The sequence below is a fragment of the Amblyomma maculatum genome, chromosome 1 (assembly GCF_055883805.1).
Source record: "Amblyomma maculatum isolate TAMU_Amacu chromosome 1, ASM5588380v1, whole genome shotgun sequence".
Taxonomy (NCBI): Eukaryota; Metazoa; Arthropoda; class Arachnida; order Ixodida; family Ixodidae; genus Amblyomma; species Amblyomma maculatum.
In genome coordinates, this window is record NC_139344.1 from 99480142 (window position 1) to 99506103 (window position 25962).

Here is a 25962-nt window from a genome sequence, read left to right on the forward strand (position 1 = left end):
CTTTTTCTATTTATGCGAGTACAGCTTCCTCATGTGTTGGCATTACGGGTTTACTACCGACATGATCCTAAAACAATAACTATGTTTACATCACCGCATGGCCAGCAGCATGCCCCAAGAGGTGCGCATAACTTGGTCGTACAAAGCTGCACGAGATAAGCCGTGTAAGCTGGATCAGCCACCATGAATGTGCGAAAGCAGCTATAATAAACGTATGGGTAACTAAAAACCAGCAACGGCTCCAGTAGTCGTCTGACGTCCATTCTAAGCATTTCAAGTGATAATTGACCGCACCTCACTACGGCGGAATTTTCCACAACTGAAGAGCCATAACTGGCCTGAAGAGCTTATTTCGGCCACTTCGGCATACCGTGACAAACATGAACACAACAGCACAATACGATTCGTATTTTCTACATCCGTTTTAGCCGTTCCAAAGGGACCTCCAAGCAAAACACTTGTCATACCCTTCAGGCAGGTCAATGTTCACAACAGTCTCAAATGAGGAGGTCAGCGTTTTAACACTTCTCTGGTGGCACATAATTATATCGTGCACAAACGTCAACGGATGAACTGCGATCCTCCAATCGTGCGGTGGTGGGGTTATTTGATAGAGTGTGGGGCTTAACGGCGGGATCATCTTTCAAAAGAAGCTGTCAAATAAACTCTAAAATGCTCGTTCTACTTTAATAATATTGAGAATGTCTTTAAACATGAACGATTTGCCACTGTATACAGTATGTTCTCAAACGTCCTGCGCTCGCAATACACTTTGCTTTGTTGAAAACTACTCGCATAGTGACAACGCGAACTGCTGATATGTTAAAAACCTAGCACAAAAATGTTATGTTATCTGTCACCTCGCACGCACGCAGCAAAATTTTCATAATTTGCTTTCAGTTTAATATATAGCGCATGACCAGAAGCTACTTACAGACAGAAAAGAAATAAAAAGCCTCGCCGGCACAGGGTACCAAGAAAGAAGGTGTGGGCTAATAGCTACCATCTTTCATCACAACAGTCAACAGCACCATAATCAATATATGCGCAGATCCTCCCACGACGGCCTTGTTCTCTTGTAGATATTGAAATACACACGCACACGCCGAAGAAGTTCTGGAGGGGAGTAGTAAAAGATTTCGTTTTTAAGACTCTTCACAATTTGTTCTCTATGACAGTGTTAATTAGTTGTTCCGAATGGAGGACAAACTTGGGAAGCAAATTTTTACCACGCATAAGAAACTTAGACCATTACCATCAACATCTGCATAAGAGTATCTTACAATATCCCACAGTTGCCTAACAAGTAAAATTTCTCTCCAGAAGCTTCGCTTGCGTGAATACGAACCTGCACACGCATCGAATGCACCCCTTTCCCTCCCACACAGCAGTCTATAAATATATAACAAACAACTTTATTTCACAACGCTATAGGTGTGGCTGTAGGCTGCAAGCGTCCTAAAACTTATGTACTTTATGGCAGTGGAGTAATCATAAGCCCATCACAATGCAGTGTTAGTGGGCCTCAATGGGCGTGAATCAACAAGTTCAACGGCACCAAGGTTCTTTGGATGGCTTCAGGTGTCTACAGCTTGGGTCCCTTGTAGATGAATGCCACGTGAACAATGTGGCAAATCGCTGCTACGAGTCCCATGGCCTGCAATAGAACAAGATGAAGAAAGTGCGCAGCCTGTTAGTTTCTCACAACTGATTTTTTCGCCCCCTTCAGTGAACCCAGGTTGCAAGAGAGGAACCAGGAAAACGGTGAATAACGCTTACGACGTTGCGAAAGGGGGGTATTTTTCCTGCCTCCCCTCTCTGTAGCAGTATCGGAGGCGGCGCGAACTATGCCGCATCTCTGGCTATCGAGGCACCCAGGTCCAATACGATTCGGCGCACGCGCAAACTTCGTTTACTCTGAGCTTTACTTAAATGTGTGCCACGGAGTCTGTTTCATGAATGTCTTCACGCTAGCGAGGTAGAAGGGCGGCTAACGTCCATTGTACGAGTTGTATAAGGGCGAAAAATTGCAGAAAGAGTTCGGGAAGAGAAAGTTTGCGCGCTGTGGAACGATTTCACGACCACGGCGGCGCAGTTCTCAATAGGCACCCGGCCTATATTCCTAAAAACATTATTTGCCTGGACTGAAAGCGCCTATGTAAGCAACAGACGTCGTTTGTTAAACATTGTTGAACGCATCAGGAACGTTTCCGAACAGGAACATTTCAGAGGGCGAACAGCTTTATGCGTGACTGTCTCCGCAATTGCAGACCTCGTAACTGTACGCATGCATGGTGACATGAAGTCTTTCTATCGTTTAGAGTGGTCGTCCGTGGGGTGACAATTATTTCATTTAAAATCCTTTCCATTACTATTACTTTTGAATTCTAGCGCGCAACGCCCTCGCTACCTCTGCAGTGAGCAAAACTGGCTAATATTAAGGAGGGGGATGAAAATATATGCATCATAGTGGCAACACATCATTGCAGGCCTTCTATCTATCGCTTGCTAATTAACTCCAGAGCACACCAAAAAGACTATACACACACAAAAAAAAAAAAAATACGGGACCTGGTTGCCATATAGATTTTTACCTGCATTCACAATTCTAAACTCATGTCTATTTTCAAAGTAGCCCATGGTTACTAAGTTCAGTTCAGTTGTTCAGTCGTGTCTGACTCTTCGTGACCCTATGGACCATGTCACTCCACGCTTTCTAATCTCTCACTATCTTCCTAACATCACATAACTTGATCTGCAGTGCCTCGAGGATGCCATCTAACCATCGCGTTCGCTGCCTACACCTTCTCCGGCGACCCTCAACCTTTCCCAACATCAAATCTTTCTCCAGCGACTCCTCTCTTCTCATCAGATGACCAAAGTAGCTGAGCTTTAACTTCAGAATTTGACCCTCCAATGAGCGGTCAGGGTTTATGGTCGACAATATCGACTGATTTGATCTTCTGGCAGTCCAAGGAACTCTCAAGAGCCTTCGCCAGCACCACAATTCAAACGCGTCAATTTTTCGGCGGTCAGCCTTTTTCACAGTCCAACTCTCGCATCCATACATCACAACTGGAAAGACCATAGCACGAGTTATATGGATCTTGGTTGGCAGACTAATGTCTCTGCTCTTTACTAGGCGGTCAAGGCTAACCATTGCTCTCTTTCCCTGAAGCACGCGTCTCCTAATTTCATGGCTGCAGTCTCCTTCCGAGGTAATCTTGGAGCCCAAGAACAGAAAATCTGTCACAGCGTCCACTTCTTGTCCATTGATGCTCCAGGACTTGATAGGGCAAGACGCCATGATCTTTGTCTTTTTAATGTTCAGTTTAAGCCCAAACTTCTCACTCTCTTCTTGTACACGCATCAGAAGTCTCTTGAGTTCCACTTCACTTTCTGCCATTAAAGTGGTATCATCCGCATATCTAAGGTTGTTGATACGTTTTCCAGCAATCTTCACTCCAGCTGAAGACTCGTCCAGACCGGCCTTCCTCATGATGCACTCTGCATATAGGTTAAATAGGCAGGGCGACAGTATGCAGCCTTGCCTCACTCCTTTCTCAATCGGAAACCAATCAGTAAGACCATGCCCAGTTCTGACTGTGGCCTCTTGTCCTTCATACAGGTTCCTGAGGAGACAGATCAGGTGAATTGGAACTCCCATCTCTTGGAGAGCTTGCCACAATCTGCTGTGATCTACGCAGTCAAACGCTTTCGCATAATCAATAAAGCAGAAGTAGATGGATTTCTGGAACTCTCTTGCTTTTTCCATGATTCAGCGAAGGTTGGCAATTTGGTCTCTAGATCCTCTGCCCTTGCGAAACCCAGCTTGCACGTCCGGAAGCTGGTTACTAGAGCTTATGGTTACTAGAGCTTATCAACATGCAAGAAACGAAGAAGGGCGCAGCTTTGTCAGTTTAAACTCGAGCAACAGTTACTGAAGCCACTGTCTCGCGTGTTTTATGCTAAGCAGCATGAAAAACTGAGAATCACTGTGCCTTCTCCATCGTCTTCATCGCCGATGCCATTGACTTGAAATCCTACCCAAAACGCCCGCGTAGAGAGCTTGCCGTTCGGCTTTCACACGAGCTGTTCTCAAACACCTGAAAGCAATTTCTTCCTTGTCTCTCGTTTTTCTTTTACACCCTTGAGAAAAGACTGGCACATACGAGCTTGCCATCAACGGCAAGGGCGAGTTTACTTTGAAACGTTCAAGCCTACTGGCGCGGAATGACAAGGACAATACACACAAAGCAGCGTCCCGTAGCCTTTGGTTTTGTTCTCCTTGTCATCCTGAGCGAACAGACCAGCGAGTCCATGCACCAAGTAGCCTGCAAGGATGTTCTAGCTCAGGCTGGCCGCAGAAGCAGCCTTCTGCAACGCAGTCGTATTGAGTCAATTGGGGCACCATGTCTAGAGCTTGAAAACAGCGTGCTTAAGGGTCATATGCCCGAGTTGCGCATTTACCTACGCGCTGAGAAATTAAAAGTAGTTAAATAGTTTATGAGCAGCAAAGAAAAAATGATGTGCACTGTTATAGAGCGCCGGCGTCTAACAACGTTGGAAGAAATGTGTAGGCATCAAAGTGAATGTGGTCTCGCTGGAGATTTTTGTTGCATATATAGCTTTAGTCGTGACGTTAACAGTGGGGAAGAGTGCGAGTAAAACACAATTTATGCGCCTCAGACGCTAATCAGACGTATTCTGGCTAAACTAAGCGTCTGCGATATCGAACGGACGTAGGAGGAACGGGTATATCCCTGGTCTCTTGTTACCCTCATCCTTTTCATGTGCAGATTATAAAACTGCGAATTAAGACTACTGTACATAGAAGCTACAACCAACGTTCAGAACAGGAGCCTATCCACGGGCTTTGTTTATTTGGGCGCCGGATGCAGTGCTTTGCAGTGATTTGAGAGATGGATGCAGGGGGTAATCAAATTCTGTGCCCGCTCTTCGCAGACCTTTATCCATGTGCAAAAGTTCTTCCCAACCACCGCTACAATAACAGATAACTAAAGGACGCTAACAGTAGCCGTTGCAGAAGCGGATGGCACAATTGGACTCTGCGATGTCCGGCATTCAGGCTCACTGAACCTGGTTTCTTTCTTTGTAAACATTTGTTTTTCTTCAACCTTTATGCTATTTCAGTCTTGTACTCGCTAATAACTGCAACTTGCGCAACCTATAACAAATGCAGAATCAGTGTCACGGTCTAATTCACAAGCGCCCTCACCGCAATCTCGTAGCCCAATGATTGCGCATTCATGCGATTCCAAGATAGCTCGATGCCAGTCGCATGCCCCTTGCGCAACGCGTGCGCATCTAGCGATGAACAACAGCGAATCCCACTCGCATGCCATAAATAGAGACGCGTCGTCGAATGACTCTACGCGCGAGCGTGCTTTGCCGCACCCATCCTCCCTGCATTTCGTTTCTGCGTTCCACAAAATGGAAGTTTTGTTTTTGTTTGCCTGTGCATGCGTTTTACTTTTGCATTCAGCATTTCTTGCTCTAAGATCCGCTTTAACAGGTAATAAAAAATAAAGCGGAATACGCTTAGTCTTTCTTCAAAGCATATTCGCTTACCGATTTCTCGAAACTGCCGACGTTTTATACGAACCACAACTAAACTCATTTGATCAAGAGTCGAATTTTACCAATATTTTGACAGCCTTTATGACACTCCCCGAAGACATTTTAAACGCACACAGCTTCTGAAACCCTCTCCGCGCTCTTCCTTGAGGCATTTAGCGAAATGCGCCACTCTCGAGTTCCTTCAATTATAATACGATTCTGACCGGGGCTACGTGCATGCCTCTTATGTTTGTCCACAAATGCTATATGATATAACGAGAGTGAATAGCTCAGGCTGGTCGTAGAAAGCCGGCACATCTAATTCTGTATTCGTTACTGCCCCTATAGTGCAACTGTGCATAGTGCGATTACTGTGTTTATAGTGCAATTTGAAATGCGACGGCACTTCAAAAGGCGCTTTTAAACACGTGTTGTGAAAGCGTAATCGCCATGCAGAGGCGTATAATGACTTATCCGTATGCAGAATGCGACAGAGCTAAATGACAGAATTTGTAGTACCTGCCTGCCTTTCTAAACCAACCATTTCTCAGATTAGGATTCTTTATGTTAAAGGGGTCATGCAATAACAGCGGGTGTTTACAAGCGACCGGTTAGGCGGGAATTTTTATTGCGAAAGCAATACTATAGGTTTCGAGCCTTCAGCGTAGCGCGGCCGGTAGCCACGTCTTACCCACTTGACGTTGTGACGTCACACCCCACGTGACACTATAGTGAGAGATGGGCTACCAACTCGAGCGGTCGGCAGGAGCTGCCAATTTCAGTCTCTCGTTTCACATGAGACGGTTATGTCAGAGTCAGCCTGCTAGAACACTGGCATTCACGTTACCCCTACAGGCCACTAAGGCACGTTCATATCAGTTGGTTAAAGCGGGGCTTTATATGTGGGTTGAGGAAGAAGAAAAAGAGAAGAAGAACGCTCGGTCACCCGCAGCTAATACTTTCGCTCAATATTTGGTTCAGCCGCGTTGAACCCTTGTAATTTTTTCCTCAGTCTTGGGAAACCGTGAATTCCATTTGAGATGTCCTACTGTGGTGTTAGTGCTTCTCAATGGCAAATAATTTCAGCGCAGCCTCACCGTTAATTCAGCTCCTTATTGGCATAAACAGCTCTGCTTGCATCGACTGCTTTTCATTTTCGCGTTCTTAAAGCTGTAGGTGTGCATTAAAACTTAAATTTGAATTAGTTGGTGCGCCGAAAACATGTACGAAAGAGCGCAGGAACGGAATAACGTAACAGACACAAGCGATATTTTTTTGCTTCGTCCCGTCAATGCGCTGTTTTGTAATCTTTTTCTGACGAGGTTCATATTTTTGGAGGTTTTATTTGAATAAAAGTTTAAACTTTCAATACATAGACAGTAAACACAGTACCTTTTGTACTTTTATTTTGCCGATACCGGTGTAACACACTATAAGAGAGACGCGTCTGGGAGTTAGGATGAGTTCTGTGCGGTTTGGGCTCGTGCACGAGACAAGGTGCACGTGCGCATGCGCACTCAACTTTTCTGCCTTTATTTACTGCTTATGTGGTTTGGGAAAAACAGGTCCCTCTTGCAGCTGGCTATCTCAATCTTCAGTATCTCGCGGAAATTCGGCACTTTTAAAGCTCATTAACCATATTACTTATTAAATTCCCATAAGCGTGAGCACTTACCCCAGCAGCGATGGTCCCTGACTGGCTGAATCTGTTCAGCTGAGCCAGGACTGCAATGCCACCAGCGGCGTAGAGGATACATCCGAACACGTGGAACACGAAGTACTGGAAGCATGAGGCGAGAAAACTCGTTACAATCGGAGCCAGAGTGTAAGCTTCAGTTCACGGATCACAGTTTTCCAGAACAGCAATGACAAAGAACGCACAACAAATATACCTCCAGGTCGTCAAGTTTTCATGAATCAAAAATAGCTGACAAACCCTCGCTTCAAGTCTTGTGGGCTTATACAGCCGAGGAGAGCACGAGCCACTGAGGAAAACCATGCGTATAGTGCATTTTTAGGAATTAAAACGCCTCGATCCCAAGTCTTTCAGGAAAGCCCAAAGGCGTTAGAAATCCTGTTTTGCCAGAGCCGTAAAGGGTAAATCGATTTTTGTAACGTTGTATTAGAATAAAGGATGCAGACCCAGAAGAGTGGAAAACGAGAGTGTGGAGAAAGAAAGGCTAGAAGGATAGCCAGAAGAAGCTACCGCACTTCACTACTCGGCACTGTGCAAAGGAATTAGAGGAGAGTTAATTACGAAAAGTGTCAAGCAAGGAAGCAGGGCGCTATGTACAAAGAAGCAAAGAGGACAGTGCATGGAGGTCCGCTCCTCTAGTAGACTCCCATGCTTTTACGCTGATGCAGAGCTGAAGATTTCACACCACCGGACATCGGAAAGGACAGCTGGGACAATTATCCTTGACACTTCACTGGAATATTAAAATAAAGTCAGATTCCCCTATGAGCCTGAAACGTGGAGGCCAACAAAAAGGGTTATGCTTAAGTTCAGGACAATGCTGAGGGCTATGGAAAGGAAATGGTATAGGTCTAACGTTAAGAGGTAGCAAGAGTGCAGAGTGGGTCAGAGAAATAACTCGAGTTAATGACATTCTAGAGGAAATCAAGACGAAGAAATGGGCGATCGGCATGGGCATGTAGCGCGAAGAGAGGATAACCGATGGTCGGTAAGGCTAATCACGGCCGGACTCAAGCGGCGACGGCGCGCGCTTTCATCGCCACCACCACCACTGCCACCAGCACCGCAGCTCGAGTCCGGCCATGGGGTAACGAAATTGGTTCCAAAGGAAGGAAAGCTTAACAGGGGAGAGCAGAAAGGTGAGCGGATGAGGTTAAAAAAGTTAGCAGGGCTCAAGTGGATGTAGCTAGCACAGGACCAGGTTAATTGGAGCAATATGGGAGAGACCTTTGCGCTGCAGTGGATATAGTCCATCCGTATGATGATGATGATATACACGCGTTTTTAAAGTACGAACACCATCACTTAAAAAGAAAGAATAAACCCAGTGAAAAAGATGCAGACACCATAAGGAAACACAGGAAGACCCCTTGGTGTGACTAATCCAGAACGAAGATACATACGCGCGATCGCAGGCAAACACAGTCATGCAACGAACAAGTTGTCGCTTTAAATACATTGAGGACTTCCACGCAAAAGAAAAAAAAAAGCGCACTGATGACGGCACAGACGTAAAAAAAAAAAAAAAGTGCTGCAAGCAGGTTAACTGCCACACAGAAGCCAAGAGAGCACTTTTGCTCGCGCGTACGTATGACCAGCTAAGCGCTGATGCGTAAAAAAGAAAAAAAAAACAGCACATGTGGCTTACACAGCTTCGCAAAACGTCTATTGAAACGCAAGGAATGTAAAATACTGACAGTTTATACAGTAAAAATAGGCGATTTACGGCGCATATTTTACAAAGCATGGTGTAACCAGAGTAAGAAGCATCAGGCCCTCGATAAAAGGTGACAGCTAGCCGCTTCAAACTCGCTGAACTGTGGATCGTTTCTAGGCATGGCGCTAGAAAAATTAAGGTTTGGTGGTAGCTCATTGACCTCGCAACGAACTTATTTTTGCGCACAAGTATTGGTGTTTAAAGTGAGCAGCGTATTTTGAAACAAGCCACGAATTTGAGCGCTTATATGCTAAACGGTGCGGCGCACAGCCGCACTAGTGTACGAGAGATTGGGGGACCAGGGACGATTCATCATTGGGACTTTTACAGGACTGAAATGTTGAGAAATACCATGAACGATTCAACTCCAACAATACTGATAAAAAAGCATCGCCCTACACTTGAGCACAGGGCGATAAAAGTTATAATGGTATCTTTGGTCAATACGCCGCTCCATGATTGCAAGCGCCCAGTTATGGGCTGCTCCTCATGCGAGACATGCATGCACTAATCAGCTCCTTCCTTTGTTCGTCGTTTGTGGTAAATCCAGACTATATATATCATCTAAAATATTTCGATAGCGCAAGAAATAACGAAACATGGTTGTTTTTGTCTTTCATTTCGAACAACAGGAGGCTCTGTTTGTAGTTTCGACTTCTGGAATCTACTTTGGTAGATATGCCCTGTAACAGTAAATGCGAAATAAAGATATACAGAAAAATGTACGCTTCCTCATCCTAGAACGCAGAATGTAAAGTACGGAAGTGTAAGCCCGTAACAGGCGCACCGCGCAGGCTGCAGATGTAGCTGAGCTTGTGTACGAGCACACCTCTCCTTAAATAACAGATCTTATTTTTTTCTTCGGGTCAGAGATCGATGTTCCCACTTTAGGTAAAGCCATCTTCAAGGCAACATTCTTTCATTCTTTACACTATTCGCTCCCTCTGCCCTCCCCTGCTTTCTCTCCTTCGGAAGCAAAGGCGTATATAAAACCGCGCTGCCAAGACAATTACATTTAATGTCAAAACTTCGGCTAATGGTCTGTGGCTCTCCCTTATCATTTCAAACTAGTGGCTATTCAGGCTTCCTTTCACTACACTCGTAAGGTTTAGGGTGCAGCGCATTCAAAGCGGCCACCCTTGAAAAAAAAATATGTCAAGGTTTGGCCTGGACTGGTTTGGGGTTTATGGTATTTAACGTCCCAAAGTGGCTCAGGTTATGAGAGATGCCGTAGCAGAGGGCTCCAGAGGTTTCCACTACCTGGGGTTAATTAACGAGCACTGACGCCGTGCAGCACACGAGCTCCTAGCTTTTCGCCGCCATCGAAAAGCGGCCGCCGCGGCCGGGATTCGATCCCGCATCCTTGGGCCCAGAAGCCGAGCTCCTTAACCACTGCACCACCACGGCAGGGTAAAGTGTCACAATGAAGCGTAGAGAGAGCCTACAAACAGTCTTTCCATTGATCTTTGCCGGGGTGAGGTAAAGAGCAGAAAGATGAACACGCCCTTACTTTCTTCTCTCATTCCTTGGTGCGTTTCATGTCGCGCTACGCTGTGAACCGGGGTTACACCATGCCCAAAAACACCTTAGGGCGCTACTAGCCTTATTTAGCTCTTTAATTAGTTCGAGGGTAAACACGTAAAGCGAATCGCTGCCGGCACCCGCCGTATGGAAAAGCTACCCATAAAAAAAAAAAAAAAATCGACGCCGAATTATGAAGCTACACACTTTGAGCTTGAGGTCATTAGCTCATCATGTGCAGCTATCGACCAGGAACTCTCCGCGATAAGTGTTGACGCGAATAAATGAGGCTAGTTTATATATAGCGCGGACACGTGCAAAAAGAAATTATTGAGCCAAGGCAGCGCGAAAGCTGGGTAACCTCAAACTCTTCACGGAACTTCCGCTGTCACTTCCCAAGCCCTTGTTCCTGTTCTTGTGGTTTTTCGCGCGTTATGACAAACACCTCTCGCAGTTTTGATTTTTTTTTTTTAACGGAAGCAAAGTGGGCGAAGTTGAAGACTTACGAAGAAGGTGTTGGGCAGTAGCGTCCCTGACGCCGAGAGGAAGGCGGAGAGCAGGATGTATAAGGAGACGAGCCAGTAGGCGAATGAGATGAGCAGAAGGAAAATGCCCGAGTGACCGCCTGTGAACGTGTAGCACAAGCTGAACACGATGATTCCCAGGATCTGCGAATTGGATGCACGCCAGCCACTGTAACCTCACAGTCACTTTCTGAAAAGCAGTCGCATGGCAATAAAAAAACATGGTACGATAGATGAACTTGTTAGGTGGAGGATAGCCAGCACACACGCCTTTTCCAGTGCAGTCTGGCGGTTCCCTCGGGTTAGCGTCGCTGGTATAAAAAAAAAAAATCGACATATTTCTCAGTCACACCGCAGAGGCTGCCCCCGCACATTTAGCCTGTGGGAGGGAATGCTTTGGCACGCAGACCAGAACATTCTTGAAAAACGAAGCGAAAGGCTAAGTCACTGAGCCTGTAAATTATTTTGCAGTTTGAATAGTTACCTTATGCGCACTGCAACCGAGCTTCGTGCACCAGTAAGTGCGAGAAATACCCTTATCAATTTTCCCAGTTTAGCGCGCCAACCACAGCACAATCAGCTTAAGTGGCGAGACGAACAGTAGGCTTTTAGATACGCTTTCCTGACCGCAACTATTCTGGCTTCGGTTGCGACCGGAAGCGGTCGACACAAACAACTCGTCGCAGAAGCGGCAGCGAACCGAAAATGCCACAAAAGGCTTTTTACTTCATTATCTGTGTCGCGTTTGGAGACATAACAGGTCGTTATCGATTCACTAGGTCGAGCTGCCGAGTGCGCGGTGTTTTACGTTGACACCACAACGGAAGTGGAAGCGTGCGTGCACGCACGCCGCCGCCACGACGCCCCTCAATGGCCTCGGCCAGCGGCGAGGCCAGCCTCTCTCTCGTCCGGAGGGCAAGGAGCTCAAATACAAAACTTTCCGAATCGAACGGTCGCCCTCAAATAAGCGTCACCTGTTGATATGAAGGTACGGGCGCATCCCCAGGCGCCAGGTTTAAACCTTTTGCCCGATTAAAAAAAAAAAAATGCTGTGGGCTCTTTGGGAGAGCTCGATTGTTTTGTACGCCAGATGGCAACAATACATGTTTATTGTGGTCATGCAATTTCTGAATAAATGTTTTTTTCTTTGATAAAATAATTTTGATAAAATTGTCACAGTTAAAAAGTCGGCCATATTTTGCGGGTATGCGTGGCTGGCAAATATACATAAGACGCGCTCAGCAGATATTTCCAGGGCGCTACGTGGGATTCGTTTGCTTGCTCGGCAGCCCGGTCCCTTGTTAGGGGCACCTCTCCAGGTTTGCAGTTTTTTTTTTTTTACCCGCACACTTGTTTTGTGTCTCCTCGAGCCGCCTTTCGTCTGATTAGACTGGACACTGCTATCTATGTTTGCTAGTGACCGGAATCCTTTACGAGGGCCGTCTTGAGAAGGGATCAGCGATACGTGGGGACAAAGGCTCCTGAAACGACGCCAATGAGCTTTTTGTGAGATACAGCAACATTCCACGTGTGCGTTGCGAGCTGCAGCTGCGTAATGTGCCGAGCGATACGTCGAGGAAAGGCGCAACACGCCAACTGTTGCATGAGCTGGTATTCTTAAAGCTAAGGACACATTTGCAGTGGCACCTCCTACTACCCCATAATTCAATTTTCCTGCTTGTATGTTTTCCACTCGGGCGCGTAAATGTTTTGGTTCCGTGCACACAGCGAAGCATGGCGCAAGTGGGGCATAAATATCTTTGTGCCCCAACTTTACGTTTTCTTTCTTTTTTGCTTGTGATATTGAGCCGACACGCGTACTCCAGTTATCGGGAATAGCAAAGGGCCTATAACGCCAGAATTGAGACGCAACATCCTTAAACTAAACACTGCCTATTTATCAGCTGTAATAGGCCAACTGAGACTTGCGTACCATCAACACAACCTAACCTTTCTTACACCGTCGCCCACGTTACCTGCTTAGCTCCAAAAATTCCAGAACCAGATCAAAGGTGCGCGAACAAATTTCTGCGCCTTCGTTTACGCTTCTCGCAAAGGTTCATGGAAAAAATAAACACTGCGGATTCGTCGCACACTGAAAGTAAGGAAAAAGGAAACAATACGAGGTGCAGGTGACCCTTACCAGTTCAATGAGAGTCAGAATACCTCCGATGCTGGTCAGGAAACCCGTGTTCACCGAGAGGGCGACCACTGAAGACGAACCGCTTGTCGTCACCGTGGTTTGACGAACAGTCGTAGTGCTGGAAGACATCTTACTGACCTGCACGCAACCGCCGTTTTACATGTTACTCTCGCATTGAGTTATTGAGCGTTATCTCTCCTGCCTTTTGCGTTAAGGGCCGGTCGACGTTGGGCGACCCCACCCGCCGTTACACATTGTTATATTTGTTCCACCCGCGCCTAGCCGGCTAAGACGGCCCCGCCCACTCTCAAGCGCTCCTGCTACGAAAGTCGTTCACGACACTCCAAGGCAAACTATCGCACGCCTCTTCTGGTCTTCTAAATGCGCGGGTGTGGTATACGCCCGCGCAGAGCCCGTGTTAGCAAGTTATCGGAACGATACGAACTGATCGTAAACGAGAAATTAATGGAATCTGGCTTTCTACTTTACATTACAGGAAGCCCGATGAGCATCCCAGTAGGTCAGTGAAGCGTTACCTTGGAAGGGGCGCCGATGGACGCGCCGGAAGCGAAACCAGTGGGGTGCACTGCAGATGTGGGACGCGTACCGCACTGCCTGTCTGCACAGCGCTAAACTCGTAATGCCGCGTCCGGAACAGCAGCGATCTTCTTTCCGGCAGCCCAGAACGGGATGTGATGTCAGGATGGGCGTCGCTCGTGTGCTTTGGGGGAGAGGCACGCCTTTGCGAGACGACGCGGCGGCGGCGATATTGCGCGGCGCGCATCGGCCAGGAATGCTGCGCGCGGGGGGCTTTCCAAGGCCGCGCTTGCCCGAAGAGGCCGGGTGGCTGGGAAGTTGTTTGTACGAGGAACCCCCTCCCCCATTTGAAGCGCTTGAGTGTAAGTGTTCGCCCGCAGATCCTCGCAACACGCGCGGGCTTCTTCTTGCCTGTTTCGCGTCGTCGCCGCGCGAAACGACGTGCTTCTCTAAGTGGCATTCCGCTGAGCTGCGCCAGTTGAGACCGGGGGTTAGTTGCGCAGCAACTCTGCAGCGACCCATCCACGACAGGGGGAAGATAACACGAAGGCGCGGCGCAAGACACACTTTTGTCTGGTAGACCGTGCCGCTAAACTGTCGCGCTTTTAATCAGGCGTCGTGTGGCTCAACAGTAATTGGATTACCATGTCCCTAATCAGAATGCTATGCTAGGCTGCAGTGCCAAGAAGTGTGCCAGGCACTTCGTGAACTTTCTCAAGTACTTCCGCGTTTTGGTTTGCCGATGGCGAAGTGCACGGAAAACACAATGCAAGGAAATGAGCGCGCCTCCCTCAGTTCATGTGCCAAACTGTTGAATTCTTCACAGAAAGATTTCTTTCAAATCTGCACTGGCTTCGTTGTTGATACCACATGCAGCAGCTTAGCTACCTCTGAAAGACTGAGCTCATTTATTCCGTTGGCATGGTGGCTCCTTACAACTGCCACTTTAGCGTAGCTTGATTGTAACTTAGCTCTACAAGCTTCATGCAACTACAGAAAAGCAAAAGGAAAAAGTAGGGAAATTAATGTCTACACCACTAAGGAGATCGCGGTAACAGAGATGTTCAGAATTTTTACTACCAAGATTCTTTCAACTGCGCCAGAATCACATTACGTGGAAATGTGTGTTCGGTGCTCGAATATAATGGCGTTAGACATATTTCCTTTCCTTGCCGCAAGATGAACCGGCCGGGTTGCTTGCAGGACATCACTGTTGATATAATGGTTAGAAATTTGCAGCGATTGGTGTTGCGGCGTTGGAAATTTATATGCAGCTCCTGCCACTTTAGCATCAGTACGATGCCCTGGAAATTGCGCTATTTCAAAACATGGTTGTCTAGATTGCTCACACTAGGAAATGCAGCTGCAGCATCCTTTCGATGTTTCGTGCAAGAGCAATGTACAAAATGCATTGCGTGTGCACGAGCTCAGCTATACCAGAGCATAAGAGCGTGACCAACGCGCATGGCAGAGCTATAACAACACGCAACCACTAGAGTTAGTGTTGCCCTGACTGTTGAAGTCTCCTCGGCATTTAGTCGGACGTGGCTCGATCCGTTTACATTGTTGAGATCGACCTGGTAGGAGATACCTTTGCACCATTCAAGAGTACTTCTCACTTACCTTCTGGGACTTCTTCCAATATCGCTTGCGATATCATCCCTCCGGTGTGCAACGAACTCGTGCTATGCTAGCCACGTACGGGGTTGCCATGGAAAGGCACTGAAAGAAGTGGTTCTCCTGGCGTCTCTTCCGATAAATGGGATGCGATGACGATTTTTCTCTCGCCTATTCGCTATACAGAATAGAGCCCAAAAGCAAAACAAGTGCGTAGTCCCTTCGCTAGGCAGCCCGCCCGTATGTCGTCTACTAAAGGGTACAAAATTCGGCCTCACACGTTTATATTTCCTTTCGGTTTAATTGTTTGTTTGTTTGTTTTTTTCGTTCAGACCAAGAAGGGTGACCAAGTACTAAGCGTCCATCAAGAGAGGCAAACTGTAAGAAAGAAAAAAAAAAGCGAACTTTCTTACAAGGACGTTGCCTGTCCATTCCGCTTCCGTGTCACGGCGTGCGCGGAATCCAGCTTTTACTTCCTCTACCATATATCGCACACTACTAAAACATTTGCCAGCTGGCAGGTGTTGGCGCTTAACCTTTTCCGGTTTTCTGCTTGCAAAATCGTTTAATGTTCAAGCTTACACGATATCAAGACTGTGGCTTGTCCGGGCTTCGCCCTGGTTACGGATTGGGCTCCCTGGGTCACCTTGTGAGCAAGTAGAAAAAAGAACACATCGAAGAGAATGGGTGCAAACGTATAAGCAACGAGAAGAGTCATTACTGGAAGGCGTCACGAGCTGATCAATTTAGAACTGATGACCCCAGGTGTTGCGAACGCCGCCATGCACCTGATAACTTCACAATGCATTGTGTGATATTTATTTAATTTTTAGGAGATACTGTCCAACCCATTAGGGATTTTTACAGGAGCGGGTTACAAGGATTTGCTCATACAGATATGCATACATGTATATAGAGAACGGTAACCATGGTCGATGACCGCAAATAATTTAGAGAGCAGCAAGCAGATGAAAAATATATATATATATATATATATATATATATATATATAGAAAGTAACCCCGTCGTGGTAGTGCAGTGGTTAGGGCACTCGACTACTGTGTTCAAGGATGCGCGATCGAACCGCGGTCGTGGAGGCCGATTCTCGATTGAGTCGAACAGCAAGCGTCGGAACCCCAGCTGGTGGAAATTTCTGGAGCCCTTCATTACGGCGTCTCTCATAGCCTGAGTGGGTTCGGGACGTTAAGCCCCATAAACCAAATCAAACCATACATAGGAAGTAAAAGAAAGGCACTAATTATGGCATCACTTCCTCGTGGTTGAGAACACAGATTTGCTGCAAGCTAAACAAATTTGTCGATAGTGGACTGTGCTAGCACCTCCTGTCTAAGAAGTTCACGTCCCAAAAAGCTCGAAGCAAAAATCTCCCCATCTTTATATTCTATTCTGTTCTATTGTATTGTATTGTATTGTATTGTATTGTATTGTATTGTATTGTATTGTATTGTATTGTATTGTATTGTATCGTATTGTATTGTATTGTATTCTATTCTATGCTCTCTCTTTCTCTACCCCGCCGGGGTGGCGCAGTGGTTACGGCGCTCGACTACTGTTTCCAAGGACGCGGGATCGAATCCCGGCCTCGGCGGCCGCTTTTCGGTAGAGGGGAAAAGCAAGGCGCCCGTGGGCTGTGCGATGTCAGTTCACATTAAAGAACCCCAGGTGCGTCTCTCATAACCTGAGTCGCTTTGGGACGTTAAACCCCACAAACCAACCAACCTCTCTTTCTCCCTCTCTTTCTGTATGTACTATTTGCGCAAAACTATGCCTTTAATGTGAGTTGATGCTTGTGACGAAGGGTTGTATCTAATATCAGTATGCGTCAGATTTAACTTTATGCTTATTATACAGCATGAGCTACAAAACGTTTGGACGTTGTAGCATATAGCCCAACTGGTTAGTGCAAGAAGACCGATTTTGGACAGCATCTGCGTAGGCGGATCGGTGCGCCTATATCGAATGCAGATCAAACGCGCGGCTTTTCGCTCAACAACTTCGAACGTAGATATTTAATTTTGGGTGAACAAAAACCACGTGACATTCGCATATTCCAAGATCGGGCATATAATCGTCACTTAGTATAGAGTATCGTAGGGCCCGTTTTAGGAACACTATACTTTTGCATGGCTTTCTTTGCCACATCGCATGCTCAACATGAGCTGACCATCTCAGACCTGATGACACCACGGCGCCCAAGTACTTATTCTCAGTGACACTGTTGAGGATGACACTGCCACAACCACACTAAAAACAAGGCCTGGGTCTCTTTTTGCTATTGACATTGTGCCTGTTTTGTTAACAGCATAGCAGCGCAAGTGCCAGGGGTTGATGAAACGTACCCCCACGATCCCGAAATACTATCCACATTATGAAAAGACCGTAAAAGGTCATGAAGCGACCGCACAAGATCTCCGGCTGTACTCTGCACTGCACTGTATGTATGTACCTTTTCTTCGCCAGCCGACGGTGTTTTAGATTCCTTGCTTGGTGTGGTCCCTGCCCCTTTCTGCAGCCCGTACGTCTCAGCGCGGCTATTTCTTGCCATAACGATAGAGGTAGACAGACAATGTTACAACGTTAATCGTAAAGCTGTGTTACACGTGGGCAACTCTGCGACATTTACTTCGAAATTACGCAAGAATTATCTCCGATTAAGCGTCGCTAGAGGCGAGCAGCTAGTTCTGCACTTCGCAACTCTATAGCTTGCCGAGGACGCGTCACTGATACCAAGCCGGATCACGATCTTTGTGACTGACGCAGAGCGACATATCAAACGTCACGGCCCAGTTCCTGCATGCCGGTGTTTGCCTGTTGCGATATGTAGCTCGAGTGCGCAGCCTAATAGCGCGTTGCAGCTTGGGGCAGTTGTATAGGGTTCGGTTGCGGACGCTTCTAGAGAGCGCTGTACTAATTATAATCACAATGTCCTTGCCTTTTCTATTAAAAAAAGAAGTCAGTTTTTTTCTCCCAATTACAGATTGATACTAAACCAACGCTTGCAATTCATCAGTTCTTAGAATGCGGGTCTGTTTTTCAAAGAGGAGAAAATGAAGCTGCAGAAGATTGCAGCTGAAACAAGCTGGTCAATATCTAAACGACTACCGCTTGGAGTAGGTATGAACAATATATGAAGCGGAGATTTCAGTTACACTCCCGTGGGCCCACGTACGTCAGTATATAACTAAGGTGATAAAAAATGAATTGCACGTGATAGTAATCTGGTAAGATATGCATAATAACTAATTTTATAAAAACAAAACATAAACGCCGAGAATTAGAACCTGCAGTATTAATGCCGTTCTAAAGTTGATTTATTGAACTCACTAAAACAGAAGTTTAATTAATGCGCGCTTCAGCTCACATAAGAACAGTGTCGCCCGCTTTTTCTTTTCTTTTCTTTCCTTTTTTGTTTTTGCAATATAACGCATGAGTAACGCGCCATTTCAATCCGAACAAGATTTTCTGCTTTTATTTCTTTAAGAGGTCCAAAAGCGGCAGCGCCTATGAGAGAAGCTGTATTGCAGGACCGTAAAAAATTTGACCCCTTGACTTTCTTTGAAGTGCACTGAGGCCGCACAGTACACAAGCGTCTTGCGTTTTGCCTCCATCTGATTACGACCGCCGCGACCTGTATCGAACCCGTAACCTCGGGATCAGCAGTCGAGAAGCCTAAGCACTCATGTGCCGAGGCGAGGCCAAAGAACAAATCCTAACAAGTGTAAACGCTCCATAGTATACAGCAATAGATTACTGAAACTTCGCCAACCGCAAAGTGATAGGCCGCTGTTCGTAAGGTTATTATTAGCCTACAAGAGTGTTCGATGCGCTATTTAGGCTTCGGAGAAAGTTAAAACAGTAATCGCAGAAAAAAAATCATTTTAAAAAGTCAGTCCAGTTACGGGCGCGATGCCTAGAAGCAACGTTTGCCTTGTTATGCGCTACGGGGAAAGGCAAGATTCTCGTACGCGCAAGGCACAAATGGCCTTGAACTGGCAAGATGCGATTGATCTGTCAAATAACCTTCAGCCACGGCAATTCACCGACCGGTTATAATTTGAACCCATCAGAGCTAACAGGCTCGTTGCGAAGGCGCAACAGCTGTTGCACAATGTTCACCGCCTCGCCGAGAATAGATTTTTGAAAGAGTCCGCGGACAATAGCAACGATATCGTCCACTGCGGTCTGGCAATCACGCACAAACAACAAAGCATGCGCGGCTAGCAGAAACCTGTCGCATAAATACAAAAAGCGCAGTCGCCGACACTTCTCTGTTGGCACACACAGTCGGGCCGCTGTGACGTCCTGAAGCCGTATATCGCCAACAGCCCGCACGAGGATGCGTGAGAAGCGGCAGTCAACAAGAAGGGCCACATTCGTATTCCGGCAACGAACGAGCCTCCGTGTCCCACGGCAGGCACGTGTTCGTACACCAGTATACCGGGCGAGGGCGAAGGCTGTTGCCTTGGCGGGCAGCCTCCCTTTCGAAACGGGGGCCGGATACGCCGACGCCAGGTAGACAACGTGCGCCAAGCGCGGCGGTGGCGACGCGTATGCTACGCTGGCCCGTGGCTGTTTCGCCAGAGACGACGCGATCTCCCTCCCGCCCGCTGGAGCGAGGCGCTGCGCGAGGTTGTTACGCTATGCGATGACAGGGCGGTGGAACGTGTCCTCGCCGGTACGTGTACGGCTACGTATGGCTCCACTATCAAAGGCTGCGTTGCGTACCTGCTGGCCTAATTGTACGAGCGAGCACGCGGGGGGGGGGGGGGGGGGGGGGGGGCGAAAGTCTGATGGAAGGACCTCGACGTCTCGCGGTACACGCGCAGAGTCGGCTTAATGCGATTTCAAGCGACAGTTCCTGGTTGACACGGTTGTTTTCGAAGACAAAAACCGCAGCGCATGCGTGATGTGTGGAAGGAGAACGTCAGCGCACACACACCGCCTCTAGTCCGCAGCGCGTGCGTCATTTCCTCCCTTCCTCCTGCTCGCCTGCCATTCACCTCGAGCCCATAAATTCGAGCCTCTACACTGCACGTTATAGCTGTTAGGGACGTAGCGCAATGTCTTCTCTCGGTTCAACAACCTGCGTGGCTGTTCCGAGTGCATTTTTCAACGTCCTTTCCCCTCGACATCAACCTACAGTCAGCCACCCCTCTTCGGTTGTTTTGGGACTGAGAGAGCGACGACATAGTTGGCTTCACCGGCTTCGTGTCGTGCCCAAGGGAGGCAGAAGCTATATATTGCGCGAAGAAGAGCTTTTTGAACAAAAGGTTACATCTTGCGGTTTTTGACACGAGACAGTGGATACATGAAGGTGGTGCCCAATATAAATAGGCCGAATCTTCTCTGGGTCACTCAGCCCCCATATTGCCCCTATGGTTCGCACGTCGCTTGCAAGGGTGTATCGAAGGAGGTGTTGCGATGTGTGAACACCCCCCGAAATTTTCTGAGTGGTCCATCCCCTCTCCTTCAGGCTTTTTTTTTTTCGGCCATTTTTTGGAGTGAAGTGTAACCCCCCCCCCCCCCCCCCCTCTCTCTCTTTCCGCTCCCGCAAATTATTTCTGGATACGCTACTCGTCGCTTGATTTAGCCACAGGAAGGGGCCAGGAGGCAAACGTACCCAAGGTCGAAGGGCAACAACTTGGAGCGGGTTTGTTTAAGGCAGCTGCGAAAGCTGCTGTTCTTCGGTGGCATCATTCGAACCCCTGGCAACAGGCCACAGAGCCGGTAGGGTTCTTTCCGTAGGTTGGAAATATGGCCGGCGAGTCGCGACTTGGCTCTGGTACGAACTAAACAAAACGAAGCAGCTCGAAGGCATCACATAAAGACAGTCATCGTCAGGTCGGCTCCAACTGCTGTGCCTCTATTCCTGCTGGAGACATCGTAGACGGCAATAAAACCACGAAACGTGACTGAAGTGAATTTCCTTCGCAAGAAGCTATCTACTGTGGCTGCGTAAGAAACGCTTTGGACCAGACGTCGGGCTGAAATTGCAGCCCGAGCACAACTATTTGCTGTGAGGAAAAAAAAATAGTGTTTTCTTGTAGGGCACACGTACTCGGAAAACAAGGCTGAATGGAGTGATGACCCAAGGCTAACATGTGGCACAGCTTTCTGCGCATTCTTCATTGTCATTGCTACAGTGCACTCCAGTTATTTAATTCAGTGCATTCGATCCAACATTCGGTATATATGTGAACATTTGCATTCATAGGCGAATTTCGCATTGTTTATGTACATAATGTGAAAAAGAATGCATTGAAAACTACTCCCGCTTATTTATTATTCGATAATCTTTCTTCTAAACTGCCTATTTAACTGCCCGTTCTTGCTGCCTATAGTTTATCATCAATTCAGTTCAGTCGTGTCCGACTCTTCGTGACCCTATGGACCATGTCACGCCACGCTTTCCGGTCTCTCACTATCTTCCTAACATCACATAACTTCATCTGCAGTGCCTCGAGGATGCCATCTAACCATCGCGTTCGCTGCCTACCCCTTCTCCGGCGACCCTCAACTTTTCCCAACATCAAATCTTTCTCCAGCGACTCCTCTATTCTCGTCAGATGACCAAAGTAGCTGAGCTTTAGTTTATCATAAATATATATAGTTTATCATAAATGTTCATAAAACATCTTTTTTGGGTATCTATAGTTTCTTTACTTCACTTTCAGTCGCCTGATTCTAGGGCCATGTTTTAAAATTAGCATAATAAATATACGATTGTTTCCGTCGTCTCTCTTAGGGGCACACAGTACATGGGCAGAGAGGGCACACAGGAGAAAATACTCATTATATCTACCTTGAAAGGCACCATACACACGCTCTCCGAGGCGAAAGGTTGCATCAGCTTCGCAAGAAGAGAGGTGCCCATGAAAGTTCAAAGCGACTCAAGTTGTGGGAGAAGCCATTTATTTGAAATAACAGCCTGTGTTGGCGGCGCGCCTTTGCAATATACAATGCCTGAAGACAGCGGAAAATGAAAACACAAATTTACTACACAAAAATGCCACTTAGCGCACTTATCAACCGCAAATAAGTGATACTTTTATGACAAATCTATTTATAGAAGGAAGGCTTTTCTTTTTATTAGCCATAATTTATATGATTTCTGAAGCAGAACAACCAGCTAAACGTTTTCAGAGGTGGAGGTTAGTAGTTGGTTTCTTACGTGGACTTTAAGTGAAATGTTATTATTTTCATTACTTAATATATATTTTGGCAAGATAATAATAATTCCCCATAGTAGTTCGCACGGTATGAATGAGCAATTACAAAGGAACACTGTTTTTGATCAACGCTGGAGTGTGCGACTTCGTTGTCAACAGTTACAACTGGCAGCTACAAAAGGCAACACAAACAAGAAAGTGTTACCAGCTGATTTGTGACCGTCTTTAAAAAACGCATATTTCCATATCGTCTCGTAATGTCGTGTTCGCGGCCCACTGTTACGAAGGGCAGCGTTTATTGCGATCAGTGTGCCCTCAAGCATTTCCGAAGACTACGCGTGAGGTACTTTGCAAGGAACCCCGGAAATTTTAGATGCTATTTTATTTGCTGTAGAGGCTGTGAACGCTGTTAAAAAAAATAAGAGTTAATGGCAATAACAGTTAAATTGCAATCCAAAAAAAATTGCAGAGGTTCAGCCAACCAAGTTTCACAAGCGTTAGCCATCGGCTGTTGTTGCAGTCGCTGCTGCAGCTTCGATCTTGGCCATGCTTCCGCGCTTGGTACGCATCTCGGCAGCGGGCTAGTCTGGCTTCTCGTTATTCGATGGTATCGGGAGCCTGTGTGGCTCGGCTGCAGTCTCTGCAAGATGGCGCGTGTGTATGGCGTATTTACCCAGGTTAAATGAAGGAGCGAAGCAAATGGAAATTCATAATTACGGTGGTGTTCAATGCACAGCGCGAGAGGATTTTTCAGTTGGAACTTGATGAAGACGAGGATGTTTGCCGCGCAGAGCGAGAGTGCGTTGCTGTTTTACACGAGGCGTGATCGGCTGTGGCGATAGCGTAGAGCTAACGTGCCTGGGGACGACGATGAAGACGACGATACTTACTGCACAGCGCGGTATGAAAAGACATGAGGCGCACAAGTGCGAGATGCCATCTGTGGAACGCATAAGGTACTAGGTCCAGGAATAACGCGGAATAATGTGAAACTCGCAAAGAAATGCAGTAGAGCAGGTGCTCTAAAAGAAGCAGCAAATAAATGTTCGGAAAGAAGTCGTGTCTTTGAAACAAACGTAAACAAATTTTGTATGGCAGCCGCATAAATCAGGCTTTTAGTTAATCCTTCATTATTGCATCAAGAGGTATAGCAGCGATAGGAGTATTCAATGCCGTGCGAGTGTACAAGCCAGATGCTGTGAAAGCAGCTTAAGCTAATACATGGTAGCTAATAAAAGTGCATGTTTCTTTTTGTGCAGAATATTTGGTGTCGAATGCCCATAGTATCTTCGCAGAACCGGCAGAGAAGCACTATTTACTGGCACAACCGCAGGTATAGAACGACCGTAGATAAGTTGTGCATAGATATTTACGTTTGCACACATGACGGACTTAACTGGACGGCATAGAAAGAAATGAAACACAATTTACGTAGAGAATACACTTCTTTCTTCATAAAAAGCGCCACAAGAAGCTCAGATATTACTACATTCCTGATTTCGTCTAGAATCTTAACACAATGAGATGACAGGTCGTAGCTGCAAGCAGCTGTAGGCAGGTAATCGGCATCATACCTGGTTAAGCTCCTAATGATTCCATATGGAGCATTCCACGTGCGAGCTAGATTTCATGCACAACACTTTCAAAGTGAGACGCGGGAGTGATATACAAAAAAACCACTCCATCGGTAAGTCCTACGCTATAGAGTTCGGTTAGGGGCAATAATGACAAGCTTGGGGAACATGCTTCAAGCTTTGAAAGCAACAATGGCGAGTACCTGCTCGTCTTGTGATTACGAATCACCATGTCTTCTTGTTAAAATTCTAGGCAAGAGCAGAAATGAACTGCACGCAAGCCGCTAGAGCCTTTTTTGATTAAAAAAAAACAAAAACATAAGAACGCAGGAGCTTGCAAGTGTGTATGTGTGTGTGTGTGTGAGTGCGAGCGTATGTCGGGGGAGACGGGGACGCTTTTCGCCTCTTTCTATACCTGTGATCATTTGAGTCGCGCTTTTCTGATAGTGAAACAACTGGCACTGAAACAAGTTTATTTCATATGTCTTAGAAAAAAAAAAAAAAACTACTCTCTGGGTTGAAAAAGCTCTATCGTCTACGGACAATCGTGTGCGAGGGAGCCTTAGTTACAGTCAGAGCATGTCAGGGGCAGTACGTGTAGGAACAGTCCCCCGCGTCTTATCCAGGTTCAGATGCGTCAATGTAGTCACGTATCCGATGTGGCACATTTCCGAAACAGGTGTTCGCGAAGACAACTCTTTTCTTAGCAATTAAACTCTGAGTACCCAGCTAGAAAGAAAAAAAGAAACGCGAAGAACACGTCAGAATGTGTGACGTGGCCGGAGCGTCAAAAATAGGGTGTTATAGAGTGTATCCGCTTCCACAGAAGTACGCGTATATGCCAAGGCGTGTCGCTGGTTGCGCCAGCATAGCACCGTATGATTAGGCGAACACAGCGGCGCTGAATTGCTTCAAAGCGGAGGTGATGTATGTCTGCGAGCGATGCCAAGAAGCTGACGCGTATGCAGACTTCAGCGAGAGGTAGGGCTACTCTCCTTTTTCAAGCGTCGCTTTTCATGAACGCTGCTCATTTCTTTTCCCACTGCTCACAAGTGCTAGCCAGAGCTAAACTGCCTTCGTCTGAATTTTACTTTCTTGTACGCAATAGCAGAGAACAATATCTTGGGGTTCATCATGCGCAGGAAAACAGGGCTTAAAGTCAGGGGGATCTTGGGGGTCAAAGCCCCCCCCCCCCTCCGCTGCTTTTTAAAGAGGGGTCTGAGACCCCTGCGCTTGAACGTATAAGGACTGCATGAGTATGAAGCAGCGAAGAAGGCTGCCATTTTTTTATTTCTATTTTCGGTGGTTTTCAAATCATTTTTGTTCAATTGTTTCTGCAATTTCGCTCTGAATTTTAATAATAATAATAATTGGTTCACAGGAAGGGAAAGGCGCCGCGTATCTGTTACACTTGCTCTGTGGACACCTGAACCGCGCCGTATGAAGGTGGGAGTGAAAGTGGAAAGAGAGAAAAGGGAGCCGTAGTGGAGGGATACGGAGTAATTTCGACCACCTGGGATCTTTAACGTGCGCTGACATCGCACAGCACACTCTGTGAATTATAATAAGACCAATTACCATATTTTCTAAAACCCAAGTATGAGAACAATAATATCTCCCCTTTGTGAAAAATGAAGTGCAAAGCAGACCACTAGTCGCTTTCTTTTTCTCTCCCTCTCTATTACCGTTTCCACCTGCGCTCGAGCCAAACTTTTAGCACTGTACATTAGGAATCTGAGTAAACCACATGAATGCGCGCCGGCAGTAAGGCAGCTGTCGCCTATGCTTCCCGGCTAGTTGCAATACAAGCAACTGAGTAGTGGAACAGACGTCGCGAACAAAATAACTGTTGACTTATGGCAT

At 46.7% G+C, this 25962-nt stretch overlaps 1 protein-coding gene and 1 long non-coding RNA gene across 2 annotated transcripts in view; one reads left to right on the forward strand and one right to left on the reverse strand.

Moving 5' to 3' along the window:
- The window catches only part of LOC146203291 (uncharacterized), a 431396-nt gene that overhangs the window by 318832 nt on the left and 86602 nt on the right, over positions 1–25962 (forward strand). The gene's annotated exons all lie outside the window — the stretch shown is intronic.
- LOC146203293 (uncharacterized) lies at positions 1400–13875 on the reverse strand. The gene is made up of 5 exons (XM_084588653.1): positions 13718–13875; positions 13182–13319; positions 11021–11182; positions 7256–7360; positions 1400–1657 (listed from the first exon to the last, which is right to left on the reverse strand). The coding sequence occupies exons 2-5, from the start codon at positions 13308–13310 to the stop codon at positions 1586–1588; spliced, it is 468 nt and encodes a 155-aa protein (XP_084444779.1). The 5' UTR covers positions 13311–13319; positions 13718–13875; the 3' UTR covers positions 1400–1585.